Raw genomic sequence first — 16,911 nt, 5'->3', positions numbered from 1 at the left:
CCAAACTAGCTTCTACATTTATGTAGGAGCGAAAAGAAACACATTCATTGGGTGTAAGATAATTTTTTGGGTACATCCATAGAAATATTCCCTATAGCCTACACTCCAGTTATAAGTCATCAATTTGTTTTGTGTGCTTTAGAGATTAAAATTAAGATGGTGATATTAATGGCAATAAATCTTTAGGTTGTTATTTTTTTATTCTTTTTCTAGTCTCCATATATGGGATATTAGAAAACAAACACCTATTTCATTATCTTGTTATGAGGTTGAGTACACAACACTAAAGAAAGAAAATAAGCAGTCTGGATTCAAAATATATCATGGGAGCTTACCCTTGCTCATTGTTGTGCTACTACCACATTTTAATAACATGTTTCATACATATTGGAAACAATTTTTTTTTTCATGTTATATTAAAGTATTTAAAAAATTCATATCAATTTTGTAGACACCTAAAATTGTCCTATCTAATTAAATTAATACTTTTATTTATTTAATTATTTTATCCCAAGTCTTCTATTAGTTAAATATATCTTTATTTATTTAATTAATTTATTTAGCCTCTTCTAGCACTTTTCTAATTTAAATAAATATTTTTATTTATTTAAATTATCCTTTTTCTAAATTAAATAATATTTTATTTATTTAATTTCTCCCACTTCTTCTATTAATTAAATAGATCTTTATTTATTTAATTAATTCACTATCCTTTTCTACCCATGACACATATCATTCATCTCTTAATTCCTACACCACCTACCCTCTCATTATTTTCTTATTTCTTCTATCTACCCTTTAATCCTAGCCGACCATTTATCTTCTTCACCTTTTAATCTTATCCCTCCATTTCCTAAAGTGTCTTTTATATAAGAGGATGCTTCCTTCATTATCAACCCTACTCGATGTGTCTAGTAATCTTATGCAATCAAGCCCTCTTGCGATCAACCTATCAATCACAATCCTTTCTTTGTTGAGCTCTTGTACACACATAAAATCTGAGAAAAAATTTATTAAACAAGATCAATGGAGATAGGAGACAATGGAGATTGAAAACCTACTTGACATGTGAATGGTAATATTGTTTTATTTTGATAATTTATATGATCTTAGGTATTTTCAGTGGTGTATGGTGGATGTTTCATTGTAGGACTTAGATTGTTTGTGGTTGGATCTCTATGGTTTTACAATAACTTTATCATCATCACTTTTCACAGTATAAAAATTGCATTTGAGATCTCGATCAATTTGGGATTGTTAATATCCAATTATTACTCCCCTAATAGATAGACAATTAACATATCCACCAAGAGTACGACATAAACTAAAATATGAAATTTAATACATTTCTCTACCTGATAAAGTTGCATTTTAAGAAGAGTTAGTAATATGTTGTTCCATTCTCTTTGTACCTCCTATTTATTTAATATTTTATCTAATCAATATTAAAATACGATATAGAGGAAATTAATATTGTCAAAAGAATTCTGTAAAATTATGTAAAAAATAGGTCTGTCAAATTCTTAGGAAAAGAACAAACTATTACAGTTTTCTAATCTTATACTTTTGTAGATGTAATATAGAACTATAAAAGAAGGTTTACCCCGTAAAAAGACAGAATGATTTTTTTATTTGCTGTAGAAGTTGAACTGCAATATAAATCTATAAATCTCCAATTTTTATCTTTACTTTTTAATATAAAGAAATTTTATATTAAACTATAATTTATTTTGGCAGTCCTTAGTTTTTATGTATTTTAACCTTAATGGTGGCTATATTAACTAAAACCAGTTTTTTGGAATATTAATGGAAGTATAAACATCACTTTCAAATTGCTTTCTACCTTCCAGCTGTCAGACATGCTTCTTACTTTCGACAGTGAGCAGTACAGCATTGTAACCAGATATTCTAAGAAAAACATCCCCATTTGAATTCGACTTTTGTCTCCGCCTTTCTGTTTTGTGGTCCCTAGTTTCCTATGGTTAGATTATAAATTGAACGGTTATCAATGGAAAAAATATTTGATAACAATTAAGAAGATTATATTATTATATATCTGGAAAATATAATCTTTATAAGAAATGTTTAGAAAATACGAGCACAACTAGTTATAGTTACACGAGAAATGATTTTTTTATTTGCTGTAGAAGTTGAACTGCAATATAAATCTCCAAGTTTTCATGTATTTTAACCGTAATGGTGGCTATATTAACTAAAACCAGTTTATTGGAATATTAATGGAAGTATAAACATCACTTTCAAATTGCTTTCTAACTTCAAGCTGTCACACATGCTTGTTATTTTCGACTGTGCGCAGTACAGCATTGTAACAATTTCGAAGATTTTATTATTATATATCTGGAAAATATAATCTTTTTAACAAATGTTTAGAAAAATACGAGCACAACTAATTACAGTTACTGTCGATTGCAATCGACCTGTTCTTCTGATTTTGGTGTTTACAATATAAGAATGGCCACACGTCCTCTATCTGCAGTGCTGTTTTACGCCACGTTCTCTAGCATAATGTAGAATGTGGCTTACCTTCTAAGACAAATGAATCCACTTCGCCACGCTTGGAATTCCGTTATTAACCACAAAAAGCATGTAGTACCCTGCTGGGGCCGTCACGGAATTTGGAGGTGCTGTCACCTCTGTAAAGTATTTTCCTCCCATTGATTTCGAAGAATTTGCAGCTAGAATCAGCAGCCTCTGGTTCATTGAAAACGAATGAGTTGTGAAAGAAATGGAACGCAATATTGTAGGCAGTGTAACTGAAAACAGTGAACTGCAGAGTGAACTTTTGACCATACATTAGTGAAGAAGAAGATAAGGCGACTATAGTAGGCCTGTAGACCACAAAAGAACTATCCAAATAATAAGGACTGTATGCTTCTAAACGGAGCTCTGTCGGATAAGGAATTCCAGACAAAACGTACCCAACGTGGGGATTGGATCCGCCGACCAAAATCCGTCCATCAGGCAAAACACTTGCACTTGAATGATACATTCTTGGAATGGTGGAGGGCGCCAAAGTGGAGAATCGATAACCAGGAACAGAATTGGGTTTATAGAGGAACGGAGCTAGAGCTGGATCCCTTCCCAGTTCCCACCCGGCGGTTCCTTGTTTTGCCCCATTTATAATGAGAATCTCTCCATTGGGAAGAATGAGCATGTCGCTCAAAACCCTTGGACTGGGCATGTTCTCCATTGCCCACCCAGGGTTCGCATCTGTAATGACGATTCGTCCACAGCTCTGAAGCGCAGGGAGAAAATTTCCCTGGTTTGCAGACGTGAAGCTGTTGTCAGGAGCACCACCACAGATGAGGATTTCAACTTTTCTGAACCCGTCAGAGGCAGTCAATGCCAGCATAACAGACGAACCGCAGGAGGGGTAATTCCTGGCCCCTCCTAACATCGTGGGAAACTTCTTTACCACACGATTTGTTTTGTAGTCGAGCAATATGGAGTCCTTGTTGGCAAAGATGAACAGATTCCCGTCGGAGGAGAGATGAAGAAAAGGATACAGATTATTCTCCACGTTGACAACAAAGGTCTGCATTAAAAACGGCAGATTATAATAACTTTCTCCAACTTTCTTCGGCACGAACTCGTAGGAGAAAGCCCGTCTGCCTCCCACAACAATCACTCTGTTATCAGGAAGGATCTGCGTCGAAGAATACCATCGATTCTCTGCAAGCTTGGTGGGCTGTGAATCATTCCAGTCGCATGCAGAATTGTTGCATGGCTGGAAATAACGAACAGCCTTTCCGCCGTCGTTGTATCCACCCGTACTAACCAACGTGCCGTCAGCAGCGAAAGAAGCACAGGAGCACCATGTGTCAGTCATGACCATGAGGGGCCTGAGGCTGTTGGAAGCAATGTTATATTCTATGGAATGCGCCCAGCAGTCGTGCTTCAGAGCCAAGTCATTCGCATCGTTTCTGCACCGCCCCTTGTCCAGCAGAAGCTTAGAAGCACCGTAGTCTGTTCGATCGAACATAATGACTGTATCTTCGTAGGTCGTGGTCATATGCATAGCTGACACGCCTCCATTGCTTACGACCAGCTTCCATGAGCCTGGCTTGACTTCCACAGCCCGCCCAACCGACACAGCCCATAGGAAAACAACGCACAACACAAGTTCAATCATCCTCGCCATTATTTACTTGCTTTTGAGCTTTTCAGTCTGTGATGTTCTGAGGTTGTTTTATATACACGCCTGGAAAGAAATTTTGCCAGCTGACATGTTCTGAGGTACGATGATAGTGGAATGTTTAAGGGTCGAAATCAAGTGTCAACTTTAACCTCGACGGACATGCCAATTGCCAGGCTGAGTGACGGCGAGAGCTGGACATATGCCAATTTATAGCTGGTTTTCAATTTAAACTGAGAAATAGAGCCAAAACTGGCAGAAACAAAAATATCGTTATTTGGTAGCCCATTCTGCACCGTTCGAACACATAATCGCGCACATGTAGATGGTTCCTTGTCGGTGCTGGAGCTAAGGTTAGGAAACGTCCCCATCTACAATAATGTATGAGATTTAAGGTTTTAATGGCATCCACAAGAAGAAGTACTCAGAGACTTGCGTGCACTATGAAGGTTATATATAAAAACAAACACATTTAAATTATTTGTTTGGTCTTCTCTCTTATGTGCGAATCATTTTCTCATTTAGTTTTTCTATTTTTCAACTGATATTTGGTTTAATAAAAAGTTAATCGATAAAAAGGAAGGGTTTCAATTATCGTTTATGTTTCAATAATTATTCATTTTTCGTTCATTCAACTCTTCAAATAATTTTGTATGTTAATTACTTATAATTTTTATGGAAATTTATGAAAATTTTCTTACAAGATATATAATGAAAAACTAAGTGAACATGGTTTCAAAAGGGAAGAACAATAGTAACAAAAGAAACATTTCACATATTTTAATCAAAAGAGTCATGATGAATGCGTGTGACGAAGCTTATCACAAAGTGTCATTATAGTACTCAACAATTTGATAGGGATATTTTATAGAAACAAATTTTGTTGATTAAATTAAATTATAAAAGTAAAATTCTTTAAAAAATGAAAAAAAAGAACATGAATACAAATGGTGATTCTCCAATTCTTTTGATTCTATATTCCTCAAAAAATACATACTAACACACATTCACAATCAAATATTATAAATAGCAATATTATGATAAATACCTCTTAAAATGTTCAATATGGTTGCCTCTCAAAAGAAACACTTTTGTTGATGCTTTGAATATGGCAAAAGTTATCTTATATTTGTATTTCTCAATTCCTATTAAAAATAGCAGACAAACATGATTTAAGGCAACAAAAAAAAAAATCATATAGGTTGGAGAGAACAATAAAAATGGAAAAAACTTAATGAACGAAAACAACAAAAAATTGTTATATAGGTTGGGGATAACAACAAAGAAGGGAAAATAAATATTGGTTGCAAAAATTAAAATTAGACTATTAGACTCTATTGCGTATTATTTCTATTTATCACATAATTTATTCAAAATAATAGATAACAATGGCCTTTTTGGGTTCCCTTGGATGGAGCAACATGTTAGGGTGTTAATGGAACAGAATTTTTTTTCTCTCACATTACAGGCTTCTCCATCTTATCCCATGCATTTGATGTGTTATCTTCCTCCTCCATCATAACATGTAAATCTTTTCTTGATATAAATAACAAACTATTTGAATATTAGATGCATATATCTATCTTAAAAGGATGTGGACTACTAAGATTTTTTTAATTGTCTTCATGAGCCCAGTGGAAATTAGAAAGGTTCTATATTTAAAAACTGTAAAAATATATTTCATGCAAAATTCTCTAAATATGAGATAAGAAATCAATAATTTGCTATATACTTTAGTCCATCATTTTATGCAAGTTTTTTAAGATCTGACATAGTTTTATATTAGAAATTGGATTACAAGTATGAAAACCTACTTTTAAAAATTGCCAATATTTTTTTGTTGTGTGGGCCTCTTAAAAGACGTGTTATCTAAACAAATGAGGCTTGGAAATTCAAGTCTTATCTTATTAGCTAGATGACTTGTCATACTCAAATCAATTATTTCAAAATCTTTTACAATTCAAACTTACAACACATAAAAAATGAAAGAATCAAATGAGACTCTTCATCTCCTCATCAAAGCCACCAATTTAATATCTTTTCAAAATCAAAAGACAATAACCATGCAGTGAGCCATGAACTTGGACACTACTTAGTGATTTGTTATTATAATAAAAGAAAAACATCTAAGTAATGTTTGGCAACCTCTCAAATATACATGTATACTTCATTGCCACTATATTAATCTGGCTATCTTTTTGCACTTTGCTACCACTACATTAGTTTGGTTACAGAAAAGAAATGAAACAAATAACAAATTCATATCGTGCATGCCATTAAATTTTTCCATAATATCATAAAATTGAGCACCTACAAATCCTATCCTTGGAAGAAATTGAAAAAAATACTACATAAAAAGTTATAAAAAATAAGATTGTCATCTAAATCTTATTCATCTGAATCAAAATTGTTTGAAGCAACATAATTCACCACACCAATCTTACACAACTTTTCAAGAACCCTTCTACCTCTAATATGTATTATCCTCTATGCAATATAATACCAAGTTCCAAATGCCTCATCTTTAGAAGGAACTCTTGCAACATCTTCCAGAAAAACTAGACATTCCTTATTCAATGCATACTTTGGAATAATCTTTTTTGAGTCATTTTGAATAAATTTCCTTGGCTGACCTAAAACCTCAAAAATTGCAGAAAGAATGAATATTAAACATAGTATTCTATATTGACTTCATAAGTGAAAAATACCAAGAGTACATATTTAAATGAAATCTTGTACCCTAATTAGATAAGAATCTCAAAGTCAACACTAAAATTTATAGAAAGTGAAAGATTGTAAGGATAAACTATTGTAGGTAAAAATGAACATGTGATAACTCTAGCCTCTTATCCCATAATGTTATAACTCAACATTATATGAATATTTTAGTTGTCAGTTTGATTTGAGCATGATGGAACATTGTAGGTGCCAAGGAAGAACCCATAGGGAGTGCCTAGTAATTATGCATCTACAATGACCTAGAGTAATCAACAAAATCTATAAGAACCATGTCATCAAAACTTTGAAAATCCATCTAGAAACATTCTTAATGAGTAATCTATTGAAAGTGAAGCAATTTTTTTTAACATTCTTAACCTCATCTTTGGTATTAATGCAACAACAAAAACCAAGACTTGCAAGCATCCAATATAAGCACATAGATAGCAAGTGCCTAGAAGGGGACTTGGCATAGACTTTAATAACACCTATCAACCTTCATTAACACCATGGTGATTCACAATTAATTTAAAGGGGATTTGAACCTTGGTGACACCATTAACAATGCCACAACTTAACCATCACATTGCAAGATCGACCCCGGTAGTAAACATACAATTAGTGGAATATTAAACATCATAATTTTTAGAAATTGATCACATCTCCTTAAATGTTACATTATAGAGATAAATTTCAATGCCAAAGGATCCATACAAGGGTATTCAATAATAGTATTGAGTGATCCTCAATGTGATGCTATTGTTGAGATATTCTTTTTTTTTTTTTTCTTGATCGATAATGGGCCGAGGTTGTACACTTTATTAATTTTAAAGAAAATAATTACAATATTGTAAAAATTCAGTTCGGTGTGGGCACCGGTAGGAAAGAACAAAATGAAGAAAACCTCTAGTCTTGCCCAAGGAAAAATCTTGGAATAATTTAAATGTCCCTGGTAGCCATAAATTTGACTTCTTAAGGGATTACAATAATAAATTGAACAATGCATCTTGTTGTCGACAATTTAGACATGACTTCCACATCAAGGATTTGAATTGTAGGTGAATCCTTCAAGTGGTAAGGAACGAGTGGGGAGACTAAGGATTTATTTGAATGCTGACTGAGCTGGGGATGAACGAGTTGGATTTTGAATTTTGCAAACACAGAGCAATGCTTTGCTGCATACTCAAAGTTAGGATAACCATATAACCACATTATACCATGGAGGGAAGGAAGCTGTCTACATCGGCTCCATCTAAGACTCAGAGACCGGTGCCCTTAAAGTTTCCTGAGTAAGGTTTTCCTAGAAAACTACATTCTACAAAAATCAAAATATAAACCGAACTAGGGCCATTAAAGTCATGGTCAAAAAATTGATGGGGTTGAAGGTGAGCCTCTCGGGAGAGAAAAACAAGGGGAAGGAACCCAATGTACCCCATCCACATAATCCCAGATGCCTGAAGGTGAAATATTAACAGAAGTATCTACAACATCATACCTATAGCCACATGAATGCAAATGTGTTAATATTTCTGCCTTGCATTATATGAAGACACCTGCATCTATGTGTGTATACTTGTGCTGAGATAGATACTTCATTAATAAACCCTATAGCATAAAATTGCATCATTTATACGTCCTAAAGTCGATGATATAAATATGTGAAAGCCACTAAAAAGGGTATTGCATATCATAGGAGTTATCTTAAGCATCTGCATATAATAGTAGTTATCTTGAACATTTGATTACTATAAACATATAGCTTCAAAAAAACAAGTCATCTCCTAACTAAAAATAACAAAATATAAGAGTCTTTCAAATAGATTGGCTTGGCTTAGATTAAATAGATTGTTGCAACAACATCTTACTCAAAAGGAAAGCCCTTTCCCTCAATCCCCTACTTGGTCCGATGGTAAACCCTTTGGCGAATCAGAGGATTTCAGATTCTCCATCTTGGCTATCATGTCCATGTTGAGCCCTTCGTCCCGAAGGTATATTGCCAACCAATGGTTGTAGGGAGGTGTTTTCACATTGAACCACCACATGAGGAAATTGACATTCCTCTGGGGGATGGGCTGTCTGTTGGAAAACTTTGTGGGGTTGTCATGAATCAGTATAGGGAAACAAGGAACCTGGTAGTTGTTCCACATTAAGATATCATAATGCCTTGGCTTGGGGGCCAAAAGATCAGAAGTAACATTAACCATTACCCGATCAACCTCTATTGAAATGCTATGCTTAAAAATCTTTAAACATAATTCTCTGATGAAATCCCTATTAGGCTCGAAATGAAGTACTATGGCTAGGAACATAGAGAAAATATCAGAATTTTCTCTGGTCCTATCCTCACTTTTGATAAAAATTTCCCCTAGAATTTGAGTAACCCCATTGATGACCAGGTTATGAAGATATTTCATGAGGCCTTTCAGCCAAGCTTCCTTTATTTCCCCAGAAATGGTCATTTTTCTTTTAGAGCTTGAGAGCTTGAGTATAGTATCCATGATATTCTTATTAACTATATGGTTGTTTTCAATTTTTATGTCCTTGATTTGTGTAAGATATTTATAGTACCACAACTATTCTACCCTTTTAATACTATTAAATTGTGGGATTTTTCTGACTTTATACTACTTTTCTTGATGATTCCTAGCTGCCAGACTATAGATCTTTGAAAATCTTTCATGAACCATGCTAAATTTATAAAAGGGTTCTACCATATAAGCTATAAAAAAATCATTGCAATGATTCATCTACTATTTTTGATGAATTTTGGAGGGAATTTTGGTTGTTGTAGTTTTATACAAAATAATTAGTTCAAAATCATTAAGGTTACTTTCTACTATACAATACTAAGGAACCCTAGAACTTGAAGGGGTTATCATCATTTGGGGATCAGAGTGGCACAACAAAAACATTGTTGTGAATAAATTGATCATCTTTTGGTCTTCTGGGAGTGGGGATATTTTCAATCATCACCATTGGTAGTTGGTTGCCTTCATTGTTTCATCCAAGTTAAATTTGGAAAATTACAAGATCAAAATTATGTGGACATTACGTCATGATTTAGCTCATTAGCATGAATATATTGATCACTGGTGCAGGGCACCTAGCACTCCAAGATTGAAAGCTTTGATTTATTTTAAGTTTGTGTGTTAATTTATGATGTAATAATGGACAAACTATTTAGGACTCAGTAGAGCCATGGTTGAGTTGTCCAAATTTTGGTTTGAGTCAATTGTGGTCAGGATGTTGTTAGCCTGAGAAGTGGGATGCTTAGGTAGTTCACAGGCAAAATACTCTAGATGAAGGTATTCATGTATTGGGAGTCAATTGAGTTGTGTTTAGGTCTTCTAGGGTGTTTGAGGACCTTTAAGAGCCTTAAAATGCATTAGAATGCAAAAATTGCATCCTAGAGCAAAAGTTGTCAAAAGTTGCTTAGCAACATTTTGCAATTTCTTGCAAAAATTGCATTTTTGGTTATAGGTGTTAGGAACTTGGTTGAAGTGATAGAAACAAGTGGATATAATCCAAATTTCACTTCATTGTACGGTTTGGAGGATTGGAAATGCAAGAGCAAGTTTTTGTTTTGTGAAGCAACCTTGTTTCCATCGGTTTTTGATAGTTTTGTCTTGTTTTTCCTTGCTTGTACGGTCCAGTACAGACTAGATGGTGTAAAATAATTGTCATATTTGAATTTTCACTAGATTTTATTTCATTAAGGTTGATTTTTAGGTTTGATTGTTCCAGGTTGTAGAGATTTCTTTCATTCTTTGCAACTAGGAGCAAAACCCTTGCAAGTAGGGTTTAAGAACAAGAAATGGCTCTAACCTAGGAATTCTTTGATGGAACTTGTTGAAATAACTAAAAATGATAGGTTAGGGTCTATACATATCTTAGGAATAGGGTCTGTGATGTTGAACTTCCAAGAGGAGGAGAAGCAATGAATCCCTAGGCTCATTGCTGGGAGTAGGTGAGTTAGGACAGCGAGAAAAGTGCAATTTATGAGCACATGAAGATTGGTACAAGTCCAAGTGGCATATGAATGGAAAGCCCTCTGAGGCCCCTTGAAGGCTCCCAAGTGTTTTGGAGCAAGAGAGTTGACTAGTGAAGAGTTCTAGACTCATCTTGTCTATTCACCAGCTAGGCCTAAAACCCTTCAAATTAGTGTAGCATTAGAAACCCCACTTGTACAGATAAACCAGATGTACTTTTCCAGTATTGTCTGTAGGATACTCAGATCCATGATTTATTTCCTGACTTGTTTGGGACTTTTGCACATTAAACCCCTAAAACCGCCATGGAAGGGCTAATGCAATTCAACCTAATTTGGTGAGTCTTAAACCTCAAAACACATTGAAGAAACCTTGTTGATGCATTGGGAAACCATAGGAAGAGATTGTGTGTTAAGACCCTTGCAAGAGTGGTTGGAGCCTAGGAGAGGACTGTGTGAGTAACTGAGGTGGCAACCTCAAGTGGAGGAGTTGATTGTCCAAAAACCATTGGCTATACCTAAGAGGCAAGTCAAGAAGGTTCAAACCCTGGAGGTCTCATTATCATAACCCCTACCAAGTGCCTTAGGAATGACTTGAGTAGTTGTAGGGTTGAGTAGGATAAGTCACTCAAGAAGGTGCATCAAGCAAGGCTTCAAGACTCTCTACATCAGAGTGGTATGAGAGCCATTCTTTGAAATATTTGGTGTATATCAGATTGTCAAGAATCGGAAGCAAGTTCAATGCCTCTAAAAGAAATGACTCCAAAAGCCATCTAGAAGATGGTAGCAGAGATTATAGAAGGATTGAAGGATTCATAAGGAAGTAGAGGAACTAGAGAGGTAAAGAAGGAGAAGGGGAAGGTTAAAACAAAATGGGGTGATGATATTGATGAAGAAGTGGAATATGTAGAGGAACCAAAAACAATAGCTATGCCCCAAGACAAAAAGTTATTCTTAGATGCAGTCAAATCCATATCTAAAGAAAACTTGGATGGATTGCCCACATATGGAGGAAATCTAAATGGAGAAGAGTTTCTAGATTGGATAGAAGCTCTCAATAATCACTTTGATTACAAAGAGGTAGCAGAAGAGAAATGAGTCAATGTGGCCAAATCATGAATGAGAGGATCAACATTGGTTTCGTGGAATATGATGTAGGAAGAAAGGATACAAGAAGGAAAAAAGAAGATAACTTCATGGGAGCGTATGAAGATCATACTTAAGGCACAATTCCTTCTAGGAGATTATGAAGTTCAAATTCATAAGAGACTGCAAAATCTAAAACAAAGGGAGTTAGATGTCAATGCATACACTGAAGAGTTCCACAAGCTGAGTTTGAGGGCTAGGAAGCATGAGAAAGGTGGAGAAGTTGGCTAGGTATATGAATGGCCTTAGACAGAATGTACAAGATGAGATAGGTATCCTCACACAAGAAACTATCCATAAATGTTTTCAGCTAGCCCTAAGGGCAGAAGAGAAGATCAAAAGGAGGAATGAACAAAATCAAAAACATAGGGGAGGTAAGAATTTTAGAGGTAGAGGAAACTTTGGTAGAGGGTAGCAATCACCAAGAAGTGAAGAGCAGCAAGGCCAAGAAGGCAGTGGAGACTCTCAAAGAGTAGCATTTAGAGGATCTTATAGAGGAAGGAGCAATTTTAGGAGCAGGTTTGGAAACTCAGGAAGAGGAAATATCGTTTTCACCGGTAGGTGTTATCATTGCAATCAAGTTGGGCATACCATGAGTAAGTGCTCGGGAAAAGCCTCAAGCTCCACAAGCTCATACATGGGGGAAAGAAGAACTCAGTTGTTGCAACAAGAGGACACTCAAGGTGTAACTTCTTCAATCAGCAAGGCAGGGCCAGTGACAGATGGAGAAAACTTGATGATGAGGAGAACAATGCTCAAGATACCCCAAGATCAATACCCACCATAAAGGATAAGCTTGTTTAGAACCACCTGTAGGTCACATGGGAAGTTTTTGTAAAGTGATTGTATATTCTGGTTCCACTAAGAATATTGTCTCAGTTGAAATGGTGGACAAACTCAAACTGAAAAGATTGCCTCACCTCACTCCCTATAAGCTACCATGGCTCAACCAGGATCAACATGTACTAGTTGATGAACAAGCATGGGTGGATTTTAAAATTGGTGAGTACAAGGACAAATTATTATGTGACATATTGCGTATGGATGCTTATCATTTGTTGTTGGGTTGTCAATGGCAATATGATGTGAAAGCTACTCATGATGGGGAGAAGAACAACTATCTTATCACCAAGAATGGGAAGAAGTATCAAATGGATCCACGACATGAACCAAAGGAAGAAAAAAAATAGGCTCAAGTGTGATACTGATGAATGGAAAAGAGTTTCTCAAAGTGTTGAAACAAGAAGGACATCAAGGCCATGCTATAATGTTGAAACTTAGAGAAGAATCTAAGGTAGATCCAATGAGTGAAGTGCCTCAAGAGGTGCAAGGTCTACTCAAACAATATGAAGAAGTGATAGGGGATGACTTACCTGATTATTTGATTCTTTGCCTCCAATGAGAGATATAAATCATCAAATAGACTTAATACCGGGGGCCAATCTACCAAACAAAGCTGCCTAAAAAATGACACCTAGTCAAAATGAAGAGATCACCAAACAAGTGCAAGAAATCTTAGACAAAGGGTTTCTCAAGAAGAGTTTGAGTCCATGTGTTTTTCCTACTATGTTAGTGCCTAAGATGGGATGCAAATGGATAATATGCATGGACTACAAAGAAATCAACAAGATTACTATAAGGTACCAGTTTCCCATGCCAAGGATTGAAGACCTATTAAACAATCTAGGAGGTGCAAGTTACTTCACAAAGGTGGACTTAAAGTCTAGTTATCATCATATTAGAATCAAACCTGGAGATGAATGGAATACAACCTTTAGAACCAATGTAGACATATATGAGTGGTTGGTGATGCCATTTGGCCTCACCAATGCACCTAGTACCTTCCAAAGGCTCATGAATGAAGTCTTAGTTGAGTTTATTGGTAGATTTGTAATTGTATATCTTGATGACATTTTTATCTACATAAGGTTCAAGGATGAATACCTCGAGCATTTGGAGATGGTTTTGAGAAGTTGAAGAAGGCTCAACTCAAGATTAACCTTGAAAAATGAGTTTTTGAAAACAGAGCTTGTCTACCTTGGTTTTGTTATTTCTCATGGATGTTGGATCCAAGTAAGGTAGAAGCAATACTTAATTGTCATATCCCTAGGGGCATAAGTTAAGTTAGAAGCTTTCATGGAATGACATCTTTTTATAGGAAATTTGTGAGGAACTTTAGCCATGTTTATGCTCCTATTCTCAATACCATTAAAGGAGGGATTAAATGTCACCTTAAGTGGATAGAGGAAGCCAATAAGAGGTTTGAAAGAAAACCAAGATAGCAGAGTTGTCAACCCTTAGATTGCCTGATTTCAATTAGTTCTTTATAGTAGAATGTGATGCAAGCCAAAGGGCAATAGGGGCAGTTTTAAGCCAAGAGGAACATCCTATAGCTTTCTTCTCAGAAAAGTTAAATGAAGCTAAGAAAAGGTACTCCACATATGACTTGGAGTTGTATTCAATGGTTCAAGATTGAAAAAATGGCATCACTACCTACTGCCCAAAAAATTTGTAGTCTTCACTCACAACCATGCCCTTAGTTTTCTCAATGGGCAAGATGAGTTGAACCAAAGACACCTAAAGTGGGTTGAGTACCTACAATCTTATACATTAACTATTAAACACAAGAAAGGGACAACAAAAAAAGTTGTTGATGCACTAAGTAGGAGAATCATGACCATGCAGGAGATTCAATTGCAAAGTGTGGGTTTGGGTGAGTTGAAAGACCTCTACAAGGATGATAAGGATTTTGCAGAGATATATAATGTTTGTTCTGATTTTTCTAATACCTCACATGTCTCTTATTCAAAATACATGATACAAGAGGGTTTTCTGTTCAAAGCTCATCTTCTTTGCATACCTCAATGTTCTATGAGGCAAAATATTATTCAAGAAAAGTATCAAGGAGGTCTAGGAGGTCATTTTGGCATTGATAAGACTTTGGAGCAGGTTGGTGGGTTTTATTATTGGCCCAAGTTGCAATCAGAAGTGAGAAGATTTGTAGAGCAATGTATCATCCGCCAAAGAGAAAAAGAAGCCTCAATTAATGTAGGTCTATATCAACCCTTGGTCATACCTTAGAGGCCTTGGGAATGTCTGAGCATGGATTTTGTGTTAGGCTTGCCTAGGACACCAAGAGGATTTGATAGTGTGTATGTGGTAGTAGATAGGTTCAGAAAAATGGCACATTTCATACATTGCAAGAGTACCAATGATGCCACCTATATTGTAGGCCTCTTATTCAAGGAGTTAGTCAGAATTCATGGTCTTCCAATCAGTATTGTTAGTGATAGAGGTGTGAATATTTTGAGCCACTTTTGGAGGACAATTGGAAGAAGTTGGGCACCAAGTTATCTTTCTCATCTGCCTATCATCCTCAATCAGATGGTCAGATAGAGGTAGTCAACCAGTCATTGGGTAACTTGCTAAGATGTCTTACCAAACAACATGGGAAGACTTGGGATCTAGTACTTGGATAGGCAGAATATGCATATAATGACTCAATGAACAGTAGAACAAGTAAAAGTCCTTTCGAGATAGTGTATGAATTTCATCCTAGGGGCATATTAGAGCTCAGAGATCTCAGCTCAATGGAACCCAAGAGTGTACAAAGGGAGAACTTTGTAGAAGGTGTTAAAGAGGTGCATGATAAGGTAAGGCAGTCCTTACAGCAAAAATTCAAGAAGTATAAGGTTCAAGCTGATAAAAAAGGAGGAAGCTACAATTTCAAATAGGAGATTTAGTATTGGCATACCTTAGGAAGGAGAGTCTTCTAAAAGGGTAGCCTGTCAAGCTCATGATGAAGAATTGGACCTCTCAAGGTGGTTCACAAGTATGGGCAGAATGCCTATGAGGTTGAACTTCCACCTACCTTGGGGATATCTCTTATTTTTAATGTATGTGATCTCTATCCATAAAAGGGAGATAAACCAACAAATCAAATAGACATGCCGTCACTGGTTCATGAAAATTGGGTAAAGGATTTGCCACCTATTCAACCGATTGAGTTACAGAGTATCTTGGATACCAAGATAGTAAAGAAGACAAGGAAAGGAGTCTACAAGAACTACCTTGTTAAGTGGAAAGGGTTACCTGATTTAGATGCCATGTAGATTCTAGAGGCAGATGTACTTCAACATGGAGTGGAGATTTCAGACCTTATAACTCAAGGGACTTAAGTTCTTTGACCCAGGGGAGTATGGTGCAGGGCACCTATCACTCCAAGAATGAAAGATTTGATTTCTTTTAAGTTTGTGTGTTAATTTGTGATGTAATAATGGACAAACCATTGAGGACTCAGTAGAGCCATGGTCGAGTTGTCCAAATTTTGATTTGAGTCAATTGTGATCAGGATGCTATTAGCCTGAGAAGTGAGATTCTTATTTAATTCATAGGAAAATTACTCCAGATGAAGGTATTCATGTATTGGGAGTCAATTGAGTTGTGTTTTAGGACCTTTAAGAACCTTATAATGCATTAGAATGCAAAATTTGCATCCTAGACAAAAGTTGTCAAAAGTTGTTGAGCAACATTTTGCAATTGCTTGCAAAAGTTACATTTTTAGTTATAGGCGTTAGGAAGCTGGTTGAACTGACTGAAACAAGTGGATATAAGCCAAATTTCACTTCATTGTATGGGTTGGAGGATTGGAAATGCAACAAGAAGTTTTTGGTTTGGGAAGCAACCTTGTTTCCACAGGTTTTTGACAATTTTGTCTTGTTTTTCCTTGCTTGTACGGTCCAGTATGAACTAGATGGTGTAAACTCATTGCCATATTTGTATTCTCATTGTATTTTCTTTCATTAAAGTTGATTTGCAGGTTTGATTTTTCCAAGTTGTAGAGATTTCTTTCATTCTTTGCAACTAGGAGAAAAACCCTTGCAAGTAGGGTTTAAGAGCAAGA

General features: G+C 35.7%; 1 protein-coding gene across 1 annotated transcript; it reads right to left on the bottom strand.

Annotated features, from left to right (window-relative positions):
• Positions 1-2,321: 2,321 nt before the first annotated feature.
• On the bottom strand, positions 2,322-4,275 carry LOC131034128 (aldehyde oxidase GLOX). The gene is given in 2 exon segments (XM_057965525.2): positions 2,322-2,805; positions 2,807-4,275. Coding segments are annotated over 2 exon segments (1,614 nt in total). The 5' UTR covers positions 4,163-4,275; the 3' UTR covers positions 2,322-2,547.
• Between the last annotated feature and the right edge of the window lie 12,636 nt (positions 4,276-16,911).

This window comes from Cryptomeria japonica, chromosome 1 (genome assembly GCF_030272615.1).
Source record: "Cryptomeria japonica chromosome 1, Sugi_1.0, whole genome shotgun sequence".
Classification (NCBI taxonomy): Eukaryota; Viridiplantae; Streptophyta; class Pinopsida; order Cupressales; family Cupressaceae; genus Cryptomeria; species Cryptomeria japonica.
This window is presented reverse-complemented; position numbering and strand designations above follow the sequence as displayed.